Source organism: Heterodontus francisci, chromosome 4, assembly GCF_036365525.1.
Source record: "Heterodontus francisci isolate sHetFra1 chromosome 4, sHetFra1.hap1, whole genome shotgun sequence".
Taxonomy (NCBI): Eukaryota; Metazoa; Chordata; class Chondrichthyes; order Heterodontiformes; family Heterodontidae; genus Heterodontus; species Heterodontus francisci.
The window spans coordinates 19128537-19144849 of NC_090374.1; the positions used below are offsets into that span (position 1 = coordinate 19128537).

The 16313-nt window shown below is 45.0% G+C and overlaps 1 protein-coding gene across 4 annotated transcripts in view; it reads left to right on the forward strand.

The window, feature by feature from the left end:
• rgs12b (regulator of G protein signaling 12b) overlaps positions 1-16313 on the forward strand; it is a 341690-nt gene that overhangs the window by 153000 nt on the left and 172377 nt on the right. For all 4 annotated transcript variants that reach the window (XM_068029252.1, XM_068029254.1, XM_068029253.1 and 1 more), the window contains exon 4: positions 905-926. In XM_068029252.1, the coding sequence (XP_067885353.1) occupies positions 905-926 (22 nt within the window). The remainder of the gene's footprint in view (positions 1-904; positions 927-16313) is intronic.

A 16313-nucleotide genomic window follows, 5' to 3' on the forward strand; every position in this document is an offset into this window, starting at 1 on the left:
GGTGTCTTTCCTGGGGGTGGGGGGGGGCCACAATCGCAACTTGGAGGGCCCCAGATTGCCTCCAAAGGAGGGACCCGTTCCACCCTGCTAGGAGGCCACCAGGCTTTACCTGTCTCCCTGTGGCGGCGGGCCCCTCCGCCTTCTACAAAATTGAGGTGGCGGCTGAAAGAGGCCCTCAAATGGCCAATAATTGGCCACTTAAGGTTTGCAATTAGCCTGGGGCGGGAAAGCTGTCCTCAGCCTTCTCCGCTCCGGACAAAACGGCAGGAGGCCTGGGCAATGTTGGGAATGGCACCCCCTGCCATTTTGTTTGCCCCCTGCCTCTGTGTTCCCCTCCAAGCTGCCCTAAGTTTCAGCTGTTGCGTAGATAGCTATAGTCCAGTTCTCTTTGCTTCATTTCATTCCCCCCATCTGAAATAGAATTTTTCTCCTGGTCAGGTGTTCTTTATAACATTACATCGTGGAGCCATTTAGATGGAAAAAGGAAACTTTTTAACTGCTAGACAATGTGCTGCTCAGTAGGTTAACTGCTACATAAAGTTAGATGCAGAACTTCAAATATTTGGAAATATTGTCTTTTATTCTAGCGCTTATTCAACATCAAAGTATATTGTTTGTGGGATTACGGTAAGAAATGTAGTCTCTCCTTTACCCTTTTTTTTCATCTGTTAGAAAGTGCCATTAGGAGGAGTTACGAGGGAGGTGCTAACATCTGCTGGAAAAAATGCATCTTGGCTCATTCTGGCAGGGCCTGTCTTTCCTTTTCACTTCAGAGTGAACATATTTGTTTTGGAAGCTGCTTACATTCATCGTTGATATTTAGTTTCTCAACAAAACAGCAAAGAAAATATTTTATATCATAGTAATGAAGTGTTCTCACTCATGTCTCTCTCCTTTCTTACAGACAGCAGCTGTCTCCGATGGAGGTTAGTGCACATTTTCAGATAAGTAAAGACAAGACATGGTAGGGTGTACATTTCATATTTTAATTTATTTTCTGTTCCTAATTTGGCATTAACTACTTTGCTAAATGAATTTTGGGGTCCGTAAACAGATTTTGTTGTCGGCAGACACTGCAGAGTATTCAGATTTTCTTGGCGGTATTTGTGATTGATAATCTTATAATCAAGGTGGTTTGTGTTTTCCCATCAGATCAGGTACTTATATATGATCTTTCTCTTACATTCTATCTGGTTTAAAAATAACTTATATTATCTGTGTACAAATAAGGACTAATTCTGTGATTCCATGCTGTTTGTAGGGAGTGGTGATGACCGATGGCTATGGTTGGGCAATTCAGAGCCCTATAATTGGTTAGGCAATTCAGAGCCCTATAATTTGCAAACCGGGTGTAAGTTACATCCAAGCTGTCGTCAGCACATTGCATTTCCCAGGATTTGAGTCAACCTTGCCAGTGTATATTATGTTAGTTTCTTAGCTGACACATTGGCATTTGATAAAGCATAGCTGAACACTAGAATGCAGTGTTGGAACTTTGCTACTCTTATTCCTGCAATTGTAGTTTGTGTAAAAAAATGCACTATTTCAGTGAACCTTTTGCCTGAGAAAACACATTCACAGATGTACTGCAAGCTTATGGCTTCTAGTTTTACTCTCCATACTCAAATTATAGCTGAGGTCTCTGCCTTCACGATGGCACACCTAGTGATGGAAGAACGGAATCAGTTTGCCTCTGTGGCAGACTGGTGATCCAATACCTCATGCCAGGGTGTTGATGATAGACCAGTCTGCCTGACTCTTTGATAAGAACGTGATAAAAGTCTAGTAATAGGATTGTTGCTCCCTTTGAAAGAAGCTGATTGACAAGTAATTGGTAAGTTATTCTACTTATTACATTAGCAATAATTAGTTTGTAAAGCTAAGGTATGGCAGGGCAGCTCGGCCAAGTGGAATGTGTCTTCTGCGGTATGTGGGAAGTCATGGACGCAACATGTCCTTGGCAAGCACATCTGCAGGAAGTGTCACCGGTTGCAGAATCTTGAGCTCCAGGTTCTGGAACTTGAGTGGTGGCTGAAGTCACTGTGGAGCATCCGCGAGGCAGAGAACTACGTGGATAGCACATTTCAGGAGGTAGTCATAGAATCATAGAAAGTTTAAGGCACAGAAAGAGGTCACTTGGTCCATCGTGTCTGTGTCGGAAATCACCCTGGAGCTTAAGGGAGTACAGGCAGAGAGGGACTGGGTGGCTGACAGACAGACAAGAAGATCAAGGCAGGTAGTGCAAGAGTCTCCGGAGAGCATTGTAATTTCTAACTGGTATTCAGTTCTGAGTACCGATGTGAGAGAGGGTTCCTCTTGAGAGTGCAACGAGAGGCATGACCGGAGTCCCAAGCGTGGCTCAGCTGTGCAGGGACGGAGGAGAAAAGACAACGGAGCAATAGCGGTCGGGGATTCTATAGTTAGGGGAACAGATAGGCGTTTCTGTGGTCGCAGATGTGATTCCAGGATGGTATGTTGCCTCCCCGGTGCAAGGGTCATGGATATCACCATGCGGCTACATGGCATTCTGGAGGGTGAGGGTGCACAGCCAGAGGTCGTGGTCCACATTGGTACCAACAATATAGGAAGAAAGACGGATGAGTTCCTGCGGGCTGAGTTTAGGGAGTTAGGAAAGGCATTAGCAAGCAGGATCTCAAGGGCAGTAATCTCTGGATTACAAAGAACAAAGAAAATTACAGCACAGGAACAGGCCCTTCGGCCCTCCAAGCCTGTGCCGATCCAGATCCTCTATCTAAACATGTTGTCTATTTTCTAAGGGTCTGTATCTCTTTGCTTCCTGCCCAGTCATGTATCTGTCTAGATACATCTTAAAAGACGCTATCGTGCCCGCGTCTACCACCTCCGCTGGCAACGGGTTCCAGGCACCCACCACCCTCTGCGTAAAGAACTTTCCACGCATATCCCCCCTAAACTTTTCCCCTCTCACTTTGAACTAGTGACCCCTAGTAATTGAATCCCCCACTCTGGGAAAAAGCTTCTTGCTATCCACCCTGTCTATACCTCTCATGATTTTGTACACCTCAATCAGGTCCCCCCTCAACCTCCATCTTTCTAATGAAAATAATCCTAATCTACTCAACCTTTCTTCATAGCTAGCGCCCTCCATACCAGGCAACATCCTGGTGAACTTCCTCTGCACCCTCTCCAAAGCATCCACATCCTTTTGGTAATGTGGCGACCAGAACTGCACGCAGTATTCCAAATGTGGCTGAACCAAAGTCTTATACAACTGTAACATGACCTGCCAACCCTTGTACTCAATACCCCGTCCGATGAAGGAAAGCATGCCATATGCCTTTTTGACCACTCTATTGATCTGCGTTGCCGCCTTCAGGGAACAATGGACCTGAACACCCAAATCTCTCTGGACATCAATTTTCCCCAGGACTTTTCCATTTACTGTATAGTTCACTCTTGAATTGGATCTTCCAAAATGCATCACCTCGCATTTGCCCTGATTGAACTCCATCTGCCATTTCTCTGCCCAACTCTCCAGTCTATCTATATTCTGCTGTATTCTCTGACAGTCCCCTTCACTATCTGCTACTCCACCAATCTTAGTGTGGTCTGCAAACTTGCTAATCAGACCACCTATACTTTCCTCCAAATCATTTATGTATATCACAAACAACAGTGGTCCCAGCACGGATCCTTGTGGAACACCACTGGTCACACGTCTCCATTTTGAGAAACTCCCTTCCACTGCTACTCTCTGTCTCCTGTTGCCCAGCCAGTTCTTTATCCATCTAGCTAGTACACCCTGGATCCCATGCGACTTCACTTTCTCCATCAGCCTACCATGGGGAACCTTATCAAACGCCTTACTGAAGTCCATGTATATGACATCTACAGCCCTTCCCTCATCAATCAACTTTGTCACTTCCTCAAAGAATTCTATTAAGTTGGTAAGACATGACCTTCCCTGCACAAAACCATGTTGCCTATCACTGATAAGCCCATTTTCTTCCAAATGGGAATAGATCCTATCCCTCAGTATCTTCTCCAGCAGCTTCCCTACCACTGATGTCAGGCTCACCGGTCTATAATTACCTGGATTATCCCTGCTACCCTTCTTAAACAAGGGGACAACATTAGCAATTCTCCAGTCCTCCGGGACCTCACCCATGTTTAAGGGTGATTACTCCCACATGCTAATGAATATAGAAATAGGAGAATACACCAGATGAATGCGTGGCTCGAGAGATGATGTAGGAGGGAGGGCTTCAGAATTCTTAGGCATTGGGACCGGTTCTGGGGAAGGTGGGAGCTGTACACCTGAACAGAACTGGGACAAATATCCTTGCAGGAAGGTTTGCTAGTACTGTTGGGGATGGTTTAAACTAGTTTGGCAGGGGGTTGGGAACCTGAGGGCAGTTTCAGATAGCACAATGTCAGGGCAGGGAATGGGAGGCAAATAATTAGCCCGTGACTCTGAAAGACAGAAGAAGCAAAGGTTAAAAAGTGTGCAGCACAGGAATTTGCAGTGTCAAAAGGTATTTATTTAAATGCAAGGAGTATAGTAAATAAAGTTGATGAGCGTAGGGCACAGATAGACACATGGCAACACAATATCATTGCTATAATGGAAACTTGGCTTAAAGAGGGGCAAGAAGGCAGCTCAACATCCCTGGATATTGAGTTTTCAGGCGGGATAGAGAGGCGGATAAAAATGGAGGGGTGTAGCATTATTGGTTAAGGAATCAATAACAGCTGTGAGGAGGGATGATATGTTAAATTAAGTGAGGCCATAATGGGTGGAGATCAGAAATAAAAAAGGGGCAGCCACACTACAAGGACAGTATCATCGACTCCCAAATAGTGAGAGGGAGATAGGTAAATATGTAGGTAAATATCTGAGTGCAAAAACTATAGGGCAATAATAGTTGGGGATTTCAACTACCCTGGTGAGAGCCCCTGGTTATCCAGAAGCTTACAGGGTAAGTTAAAGCTGAAAAAGAAAGCTTATGACAATCACAAAAAATGTAATACTTTAGAAAGCCTAGAGGAGTATACAAAGTGCAGGGGTGAAGTTAAAAGGGAAAAGCCAAGCGAGGACATGAAAAATTATTGGCAGGTAAAATCAAAGAAAACCCAAAGATGTTTTATCAGTACATTAAGAGCAAGAGGATAACTAAGGCAAGGATAGGGCCTATCAGTGGGGTACAAGGGAACTTACACATGGATGAGAAGATGTGGGCAGGGTTCTTAATGAGTTTTTTGTCTCTGTCTTCACAAAGGAGAGGGATGATGCAGACATTGTAGTTAAAGAGGATTATTAGATGTATTAGATATATTAGATATATTAGATGTGATAAGCATAATGAGAGAGGAAGTACTAGAGGGTCTGACATCCTTGAAAGTGGATAAGTTGCCAGGGCCGGATGGATTGCATCCCAGGTTGTTAAAGGTAGCCAGGGCGGAAATAGCGGATGCGGTGAGGATCATCTTCAAATCCTCACTGGATACAGGAGAGGTACCAGAGGATTGGAGGTCTGCGAACATTGTACCACTGTTTAAAAAGGGTGTGAGGGATAGGCCAAATAATTACAGGCCGGTCTGTCTAACCTCGGTGTTGGGTAAATTATTAGAATCAATTCTGAGGGACAGGATAAACTGCCACTTAGAAAGGCATGGATTCATCAGGGATAATCAGCATGGATTTGTTAAGGGAAGGTCATGTCTTACTAACTTGATTGAGTTTTTTAAGGAAATAACAAGGAGGATTGATGATGGTAGTACAGTGGATGTAGTCTACATGGATTTTAGTAAGGCATTTGACAAGGTCCTACATGGCAGACTGGTCAGTAAAATGAAACCCCATGGGATACAGGGGAATATGGCAGGTTGGATCCAAAATTGGCTCAGTGACAGGAAACAAAGGGTAGTAGTCGACATATGGGCGGCACAGTGGCGCAGTGGTTAGCACCGCAGCCTCACAGCTCCAGGGACCCGGGTTCGATTCCGGGTACTGCCTGTGTGGAGTTTGCAAGTTCTCCCTGTGTCTGCGTGGGTTTTCTCCGGGTGCTCCGGTTTCCTCCCACAAGCCAAAAGACTTGCAGGTTGATAGGTAAATTGGCCATTATAAATTGTCACTAGTATAGGTAGGTGGTAGGGAAATATAGGAATAGGTGGGGATGTTTGGTAGGAATAGGTGGGGATGTTTGGTAGGAATATGGGATTAGTGTAGGATTAGTATAAATGGGTGGTTGATGTTCGGCACAGACTCGGTGGGCCGAAGGGCCTGTTTCAGTGCTGTATCTCTAATCTAATCTAATCTAATATGTTTTTGCAAATGGAAAGCGGTTTCCAGTGGTGTTCCACAGGGCTCAGTGTTGGGTCCCTTGTTGTTGTGGTATATATTAATGATTTGGACTTAAATGTGGGAGGCATGCTTGGGAAATTTGCTGATGACACAAAAATTGGCCGTGTAGTTGATAGTGAAGAGAATAGCTTTAGACTCCAGAATGATATCAATGGTTTGGTTGAGTGGGCGGAAAACTGGCAAATGGAATTCAATCCAGAAAAGTGTGAGGTAATGCATTTGGGAGGGCAAACAAAGCGAGGGAATACACAATAAATGTAAGGATATCAAGAGGGGTAGAAGAATTGAGAGACCTTGGAGTGCATGTCCACAGGTCTGGGAAGACGGCAGGACAGGTAGATAGAGTGGTGAAGAAGGCATATGGTATGCTTTCCTTTGTTGGCTGAGGTATAGTATACAAAAGCAGGGATGTAATGCTGGAACTGTATAAAACGGTGGTTAGACCACAGCTGGAGTGTTGCGTACAGTTCTGGTCACCGCATTATAGGAAGGACATAAATGCTCTGGAGAGAGTACAGAGGAGATTTACAAGAATGTTGCCAGGACTTGAAAGTTGCAGTTATGAGGAAAGATTAGATAGGCTAGGGTTGTTTTCCTTAAAACAGGGGAGGCTGAGGGCTGACTTAATTGAGGTATACAAAGTTATGAGGGGCCTAGATAGAGTAGACAAGAAGGACCTGTTTCCCCTAGTGGAGAGGTCAGTTACTGGAGGCACACATTTAAGATGATTGGTAGAAGGATTAGAGGGGCCATGAGGAAAAACTTTTTCACCCAGAGGGTGGTGGGTGTCTGGAATTCACTGCCAGGAATGATGGTGGAGTCAAAAATCCTCAGTTCTTTTAAAAGGTACCTGGACGTCACCTGAAATGCTGTAACCTGCAAGGCTATGGTTCATGTGCTGGAAGGTGGGATTAGATTGGGTGTCTTGTTTTTTCGCCCGGCACGGACACGATGGGCTGAATAGCCTCCTTCTTTGCCGTAATTTTTCTTTGGTTCTATGGTCTTTTTCTCCAGCGCTCTGCATTTTTTTTTCCTTTTCTAGTATATATCCAATTCCCTCTTGAAAATTATTATTCAATCGGATTCCACTGCTTCCCCCTTTCATCCAGATCATAATAAGTAACTTTATTTTTAAAAAAACAGCTCCTTCCCTCCCCGATTATTTTATAGAGGATACAAGTAAAATCCTAGAAATAGCTGTAAATCAGGAAATGGAAGGGAGGGAGGCACTCAAGAAAATTACAATCACCAGGGAAGTGGTACTGAGCAAATTGTTGGAGCTGCGAGCTGATAAGTCCCCAGGTCCTGATGGACTTCATCCTAGGGTCTTAAAAGAACTGGCTAGTGCGATAGTTGATGCGTTGGTTTTAATTTTTCAAAATTCCCCAGATTCGAGGAAGGTTCCATTAGATTGGAAAATAGCGAATGTAACTCCTTTCTTCAAAAAGGGAGGTAGACAGAAAGCAGGAAACTACAGGCCAGTTAGCTTAACATCTGTCATAGGGAAAATATTAGAAGCTATTATTAAAGATATTATAACAGGGCACTTAGAAAAATTTGAAGTAATCAGGCAGAGTCAACATGGTTTTGTAAAAGGGAAAATCATGTTTAACCAATTTGTTGGAGTTCTTTGAAGAAGTAACGTGCTGTGGATAAAGGGGAACCAGTGGATGTACCGTACTTACATTTCCAGAAGGCATTTGATAAGGTGCCACATCAAAGGTTATTGCAGAAAATAAAAGCTCATGGTGAAGAGGGTAAGATATTAGCATGGTTAGAAGATTGGTGAGCTAACAGAAAACAGAGAGTAGGCATAAATGGGTCATTTTCTGGTTGGCAAGATGTAATGGGTGGTGTGCCACAGGGATCTGTGCTGGGGCCTCAACTTTTTACATTTTATATAAATGACTTGGATGAAGGGACCGAAGGTATGGTTGCTAATTTTCTAATGACAGACCGATAGGTAGGAAAGTAAGTTGTGAAGAGGACATAAGGTGGCTACAAAGGGATACAGATAGGTTAAGTGGGTGGGCAAAGATCTAGCAAATGGAGTATAATGTGGGAAAATGTGGAATTCTCCATTTTGGCAGGAAGAATAACAAAGAAGCATATTATCTAAATGTTGAGAGATTGCAGAGCTCTGAGATGCAGAGGGATCTGGGTGTCCTCGTGCATGAATCACAAAAGTTTGGTATGCAGGTACAGCAAGTAATTACAGCAAGTAATTAGGTACAAAAATAGGGAGGTTATGCTTCAGTTATACAGGACATTGGTGAGACCACATCTGGAGTACTGTGTACAGTATTGGTCTCCTTATTTAAGGAAGGATATAAATGCATTGGAAGCAGTTCAGAGAAGGTTTACTGGACTAATACCTAGAATGGGCTCATTGTCTTATGAGGAAAGGTTGGACAGGCTCGGCTTGTATCCGCTGGAGTTTAGAAGAGTAAGAGGTGACTTGATTGAAGCATACAAGATCCTGAGGGGTCTTGACAGGGTGGATGTGGAAATGATATTTCCACTTGTGGGCGAATCTAGAACTAGGGGTCACTGTTTAAAAATAAGGGGGTTGCCCATTTAAGACAGAGATGAGGAGAAATCTTTTCCTCTTAGGGTCGTGAGTCTTTGGAACTCTTCCTCAAAAGGCAGAGGTAGATAGATTCTTGATAAGTAAGCAGGTGAAAGGTTATCGAGGGTAGGTGGGAATCTGGAGTTGAGGTTGCAGTCAGACCAACCATGAACTTGTTGAATGACGGAGCAGGCTCAAGGGGCCAACTGGCCTACTCCTGCTCCTAATTCGTATGTTCGTATGTATGTACGTATGTTTGTATGTCAATTATCTTAAATCTGTATCCTCTGGTTACCCAACTACCCACCAATGGAAATTTACTCCATATCAAATTCCTTGTAATTTTGAACACCTTTATTAAATCTCCCTTTAACTATCTTTGCTCTAAGGAGAATGATGCCAGCTTGCCTAGTCTCTTCACGCTGCATCAGTTTGCAATATCAAATCCATTTCCTATACCAGTCAGTCTTGTATTACCTCTGACTGTTATCTTGGGCTGTTTTCCCCTACATTTCCATTGGGCATTGAGTTGGGCCTGCTCAGTCTAATCTCCTTTATGACTTGATAGTCTGAGAGAAGAGACATATATTCTATTAGTATAAACTAGATTTAAAATCAAATCCTAGAAGTTAAAGAATAGTGTTATAACCAATATAGAGTCATAGAGAGATACAGCACTGAAACAGGCCCTTTGGCCCACCGAGTCTGTGCCGACCATCAACCACCCATTTATACTAATCCTACATTAACCCCATATTCCCTACCACATCCCCACCTTCCCTCAATTCTCCGACCACCTACCTACACTAGGGGCAATTTACAATGGCCAATTTGCCTATCAACCTGCAAGTCTTTGGCTGTGGGTGGAAACCGGAGCACCCGGCAGAAACCCACGCGGTCACAGGGAGAGCTTGCAAATTCCACACAAGCAGTACCCAGAACCGAACCCGGGTTGCTGGAGCTGTGAGGCTGCAGTGCTAACCACTGCGCCACCCCTATGTAACAATATAGTTATATAGTCCCTTGTGAGTGAGTATTTACGTACCTGGGGATTCAGCTTACGATTTTCTGTGTTGGTTTCCCTCTTTCTGTCATGATGTACGTGGGGCTATAAACAAGGCTTACTCAGGTGATACAGTCGCCTGCAGACTACGGATGTTTTGTCTGGCCAGACTCGCTCATCCATATTATTCAATAATAAGCATCTTGTAGGCTTTATTTGTAATATGTATTTGGTTGCCAATTCTCTTTTGATTTCAGACCCATATTTCAAGGTTTTTCACCTTGGTCATTTTCTGAAAACTATTTTCTAGCCTGTCTTATTCAAACTAAGTAGCCCACTTGAAGCCATCAGAGTAAGATACAAACTGGGTAGATCAGGCACTCAACAAGTTACCACATACAGGTTAATATTCTAAGACCACAGGAAGAATTCTAACTGCCAACAAGGGAGTAGGTTTGGGTGCGGACAGGGTTGTGGGTGGGGTTAAAGCCCCAAAAAATGGCATTGGGTTAGGGACCCGACATGATCCCACCCACTTGTGGGTTTAACCCAGGACCGTTTGCAGGCAAGCAGCAAACCCCTGTGGAGCTGTTTTGTAAGAAATTTCAATTTTTTAATGCTCAATTAACTGAGGGTTTAACCAGTGTTATGAACACTGGACTTTGTAACATGATTATGTTTTAAAAACTGTGATTTTAAAAGTTTAAGATGGAGTCTGAGAAATCAGGTGATCTCACATCCACTCTGCTTCAGGACAAGACTGAAATCTTGGTTACCAGGGCAACAGAGTACACAGATCAAAGACTTTTTTTTGAAAAACCGAGATTGCAAGGGCAACACCTGAAGAACAGTGGGTTTGACCCTCTCAGACTGTAAGAAAGGAAACCAGCCATAGTAGTCTCAGAGCAGGTTGTAAGAAAGGAAACCAGGTCATTAATGATTTGTAGCCTCCTGGAACAATACCTCATGCTCAGTGGATCAGGTGGAAATGCATTGTGCACTGGAGGGCCAACCTCCTCCCCTATGGCCCCTGTTTCTCTGCCTCTCCTTCGGCGCTCTCTGGGCTGGATTTTTGTTACGGAGGTGGGAAACAGGAGCTGGGTTTGGTTTTGGGTCAGAAACCTGCCTCAGGTGAGAAACTGATCCAGATTTTCAAATGGGTAAGCCCTTAATTGGTGTAGAGATGGGTTTCCTTAGAGCAAGTGGGGCTGGGAATGGAGGTGAATCAAATCAAGTGTGGGGCTCATTTGGACATCCCATGGCAGTCTTCACTGAGGCTGTTGGTTGTCCTGAGGGAGAGATCTGTGTTTTGTGCCAAAAGTTTGCACTTCACCAGAGGGATGTGAAATGTCACAGGGGAGCCGAAGGCCTGGCACTATTGCTGAAGGCAGTGTTGGAGAGGAGGGAGGTCCTCTTCCCGGAGGGTGGCAGGAGGAAGCCACCTTGTTGTGCAACAGGACACCTCTCTGTTTAGTGTTATTCCCCTTCTGTCCCTGCTTCCTTCTCCTCTCTTTCCTCCTGCTCCTCCCCCAATGAGCTGTCTCCTTCCAGGGCCTCACTGTCCTCCGGGTCCATGCCTCTCTGGAGGGCCATGCTATGGAACGCGTAGCAGACCACCACATTGGCAAAGACCATTGAAGGAGGGTATTGGAGGATGCCACCCAACTGGTTCAGGTACCAGAATTGCTTCTTCAGAAGCCTGATGGCCTGCTCAATGGTTGAGCTTTTGAGCAGGTGGCATTGTTTGTATCATCTCTGTGCCTTTGTCTAGGGCTCCCATAGAGGATACAGTAGCCACCTCTTCAAGGAATTTCACTTATCCCCTATGATCCATCCACACTCTTTAGGGAAAGGAATGAAGATCCTAGGCAACCTGGACTGGCAGAGGATGAAGGCGTCATGACAGCTGCAGGAAAGCAAGCGCATACATGAAGGGAGCTTTTGTTGTGGTCACAGACCAGTTGGACATTGAAGGAGTGGAAGCGTTTCCTGTTGATGGATCTCACTGGGTGTGCTGATAGCCAGCTGGCCGCAATCGATGATGCCCTGCACCTAGCAGAATCCTTCGATGGAGGCAGAACCCAATGCCCTCTGTGCCTGCGCTGGCCCATCCGTGTCAAAGTGGATGTAGTCCCCTGCTCTCCTGAATATGGTCTATGAATATGACCTACTGATGCCATTATGATCTGCCAATTGCGAGATGCCACCTCGGTCCACAGCTGATCCCTGGAATGACCCGGTTGCATAGAAATACAGGGCGGCGCTGACCTTTATGGCTGCAGGTAGGGGACTGCCACCGGGGCCCCAAGGCTTTAGATCATTGTGGATCAGAGTACACAGGTCCGAGACCATCCGCCTGGATATGTGTAGCCTCCTATGGCACTGGCGCTCTGTTATTTGCAGGTAACTGACTCTTGGGTGGTAGACCCAATTCTTGGGTAGTGCCTTCTTCCCCTTGAAGCCCCCAGTTATGCTGCTCTGACCTCCTGCTGTCCAGGAGGTTGTTTCTGCTGAAGCTCATCCAGGCTGCTCTGTCCAATGTCAGAGTAGCCTGTTCCCATCTAAAGTTCTTTAGCTGGGCTTTGAGCGTTTACCAGGCCTTCCCCTGCTAACCACAACTGCCCAAATGATGCCAGCGGGCTCACTTCCCTCTCCAGATTGCTACCACTCACCACTGAGAAAAGCAAGCTTTCCAGCTCCAGCAATGGCGACTCTGTGGCATTTTTGAAGCATCTGAGCTTTATTTTGGGCTGCTGCTTTATTTTAATCCGACTTTCCCATAGCCCTCATGGTCTCCTGCAGTGTTGACGACTTGTATACCCCACCGTATTCCAGATGTTTTCTCCATGTCATTCCTTTAAAAATTCAAAACTGCTGCTGACAAGCCTGTTAATGAGCTCCTTAGTGAGCTCAATAGGCACTTAATTGGAGGCTTGCAGGGTTGACGTTTTCTCCCTCCCGGCATCCCTTTAAAATTGGCATCTCATTTCGGAGGTGGCAGGACCAAGTGCCAACCTCCGAGTACGCAATCTTTAAATTGCACACGCATCTGCTCCTGCCCCCAGTGGGCTTTAAAAATCCAGCCCCCTTTCTCTGCAAGGAGAGAAAACAGAGAGTTGTGAGTGTGAGAAATGGATTGTGTGGCGAGGGGTGAAGGGCATGGATGTGAGATGGCACAAAGATGAAGGTGAGTGTGAGTGCTGACCTTTCAGACGTTGACGTGAGGAGGTGCCTGGAGAGAGGGGAATGAGTGGAGCTGGAAGGTGTGTTGGTCTGAGGAGTATTCCACAGGAGAATGTGGGTAAAGTCAGAGTGTTGGTCTTGGCACCTGAAAGTGTTATGCCACTCACCTTTCCTTGCCCCCTGAGGTCCTTCTAGGTTCAAGAGACGACACTTCTGCTGCTCACCTCCTTGGCCACTTCCATACAAGCCTGCTTGGTTTGAGAGGTTGGTGTCTTCCTCCCATCCTTGGTAAACGTCACCTTATTTCAGTCCCTCAGATCCCGCAGCAGGACCTCCCGGTAAGAGTCAGAGACCTGGTGTTGAGGTTTGCAGATATCCTTTCCATTCTTTTGGTTGCTGAAGCCTCAGGAAACAATATACAGTTCAGCAATTCTGATGCCGACCTGAGTCCCTTTAACTAGAAATCTTTCCTTTGACAGATTCGGCATGACATCCTGCCCATCTTCTCTGGCTGGGAAACCCAGAAGCGGGATGCTAATAACTGAGCCAGATTGAAAGAGTCATGGCAAAGCCCACTACTGAATCAAACAGGTTCCTGCCTTGCTATTGGCCTCTCCTGTGTGTGTGTCTGTTAGGATAATATTCTGCCCCATATGTGCAGTGCAATTTACTGCAGTAGATGTGCCTGTTAGTTTCTATCTAATCTGAGCAGATTTAGATTTTTAATGTATTTGTTCTTAGGATGCAGGCAACACTGGCAACACCACATTGATTGTCCATTTAAAGGGAGTGCAAGAGCAGAGATACCTGGGGTGTTTATGCACAAATATTTGAAGGTGGCAGGGCAGGTTAACAAAGCAGTTTATAAAGCATAAAGGATCCTGGACTTGATAAATAGAAGCAAAGAGTACAAAAGCTAGGAAGTTATACTAAATACCAGATTGAGTATTCTGTCCAGTTCTAGGCATCACACTTTAGGAAGGATGTGAAGGTTTTGAAGAGGGACAGAAGAAATTTACTAGAGTGGATCCAAGGATGATGGATTAAGGTTACATGGATAGACTGGAGAACCTGGGGTTGCTCTCCTCAGAGCAGAGAAGTCGAAGAGGAGATTTGATAGAAATAATTTGATAGAGTAAATGAAGAAAAACTATTTCTAACGGCTGAAGGATTGATAACCAAAGAGCACAGATTTAAGGTGATTGGCAAAAGAGCCAGAGGTGATATAAGAAAAAACGCATGGTTAGGATTTGGAATGCACTGCCTGATAGGATGGTGGTAGTGGTAGTTTTCAAAAGGGATTAAATACTTGAGAATTTGCAGGGATATGGAAAAAGAGCGGGTGAGTGGGACTAACAGAATTGATCTTTTAAAGAGCCGGTGCAGCCCCAATGTGTTGAATGGCCTCTTCCTATCCAAGTTGCCCTGAATAAGTGGTGGTGGGTCTTCTCCTGGAAGTACTGCCATCCTGTGGCAGTGGTGCTTCCACAAATGATATTAGGTAGGAACTTCCAGGATATTAACCCAATAATGATGGAGTGGCAATATATGCCCAATTTGCTGCGGTGCAACACAGTGCACCCAGCGATGGAGGAGGTAGATAGTCACTTCAATGGCAGGAGCACCGAACCATCTTGGATGATGATGAGCTTCTTGAATGTTGCAGCCTGGCTACTCAAGGGCATCTAACATAACCACTAGCCAAACTACAGTATCAAGGGTTTTCTGATTAATTCCACTCCATATTAGCCAGACATCAGTAAGGTAAAGGCATATTCAAAAGTTTTGAAGTGATAGCTTTCCGACAGGACTGGTCTGAGACAGTGAAGTAGAGTAAAAGCCGCCAAACATAATGGCCCTTTTTTCACTAGCCAGCTCAGAAAACCGTTCACTGCAGAAACTGTCATTTTGCTTATGTAAGCCAATACTGTCCATAAATACATGAAGAATTTCCAAATTATGTAAAAGATACTTTGGAAACAATAGATTTTTGTGTATATGGTATATTATGTCAGCATCCTGGAAATCCAAAGAGTCCATTGATGTATGGAGTTCATTGTTTATGTTTTTAAGATAATTTAACTTCACCAAGTAATGTGAATCCATAATGTCTTGCCCATACCACAGATACTTCTGCATGAACAAGTTTATTTCTGAGTGCACTTCACTAAATTTACTACACTAGAGACAGCAAATCAGTGAAAAAACTCACATCCAGTAACAATGCCAATTAGATGATTGATAAACCATTCACTTTCAAGAATAAAATGAAGTTGCTATTCCAGCAGCATGTTGTAAAAATAAAAATTAATTTGTCTCAGTGTAGGGTACAGAATGTACTCTGGGTGGGGGCCTTCAATGTCCATCACCAAGAGTGGCTCAGTACTACCACTACTGACCGAGCTGGCCAAGTCCTAAATGACATAACTGCTAGACTGGGTCTGCACCAGGTGGTGAGGGAACCAACAAGAGGGAAAACTCTACTTGACCTCGTCCTCGCCAATCTACCCGTCACAGATGCATCTGTCAATCACAGAACTGGTAGGAGTGACAACCGCACAGTACTTGCGGAGACAAAGTCCCGTCTTCACATTGAGGATACCCACCATTGGGTTGTGTGGCACTGCCACTGTGCTAAATGGGATACATTTCGAACAGATCTAGCAATGCAAAACTGGGCATCCATGAGGCAATGTGGCCATCAGCAGCAGAAAAATTGTATTCAACCAAAATCTGTAATCTCATGGCCCGGCATATCCCCCATTCTACCATTACCATCAAGCCGGGGAACCAACCCTGGTTCAATGAAGAGTGCAGGAGAGCTTGCCAGGAGCAGCACCAGGCATACATAATGAGATGTCAGCCTGGTGATGCCACAACACAGGACTGCTTTCATGCCAAACTGCGGAAGCAGCATGCCATAGACAGGGCTAAGCGATCCCACAACCAACGGATCAGATCTAAACTCTGCAGTCCTGCCACATCCAGTCGTGAATGGTGGTGGACAACTAAACAACTGACAGGAGGAGGAGGTTCCACAGATATCCCCATCCTCAACAATCGGTGAGCCCAGCACATCAGTGCAAAAGACAAGGCTGAAGCATTTGCATCCATCTCAGCCATAAGTGCAGAGTGGATGATGTATCTCGGCCTCCTCCTGAGGTCCCCAGCATCACAGATATCAGACTTCAGCAAATCCGATTCACTCTACGTGA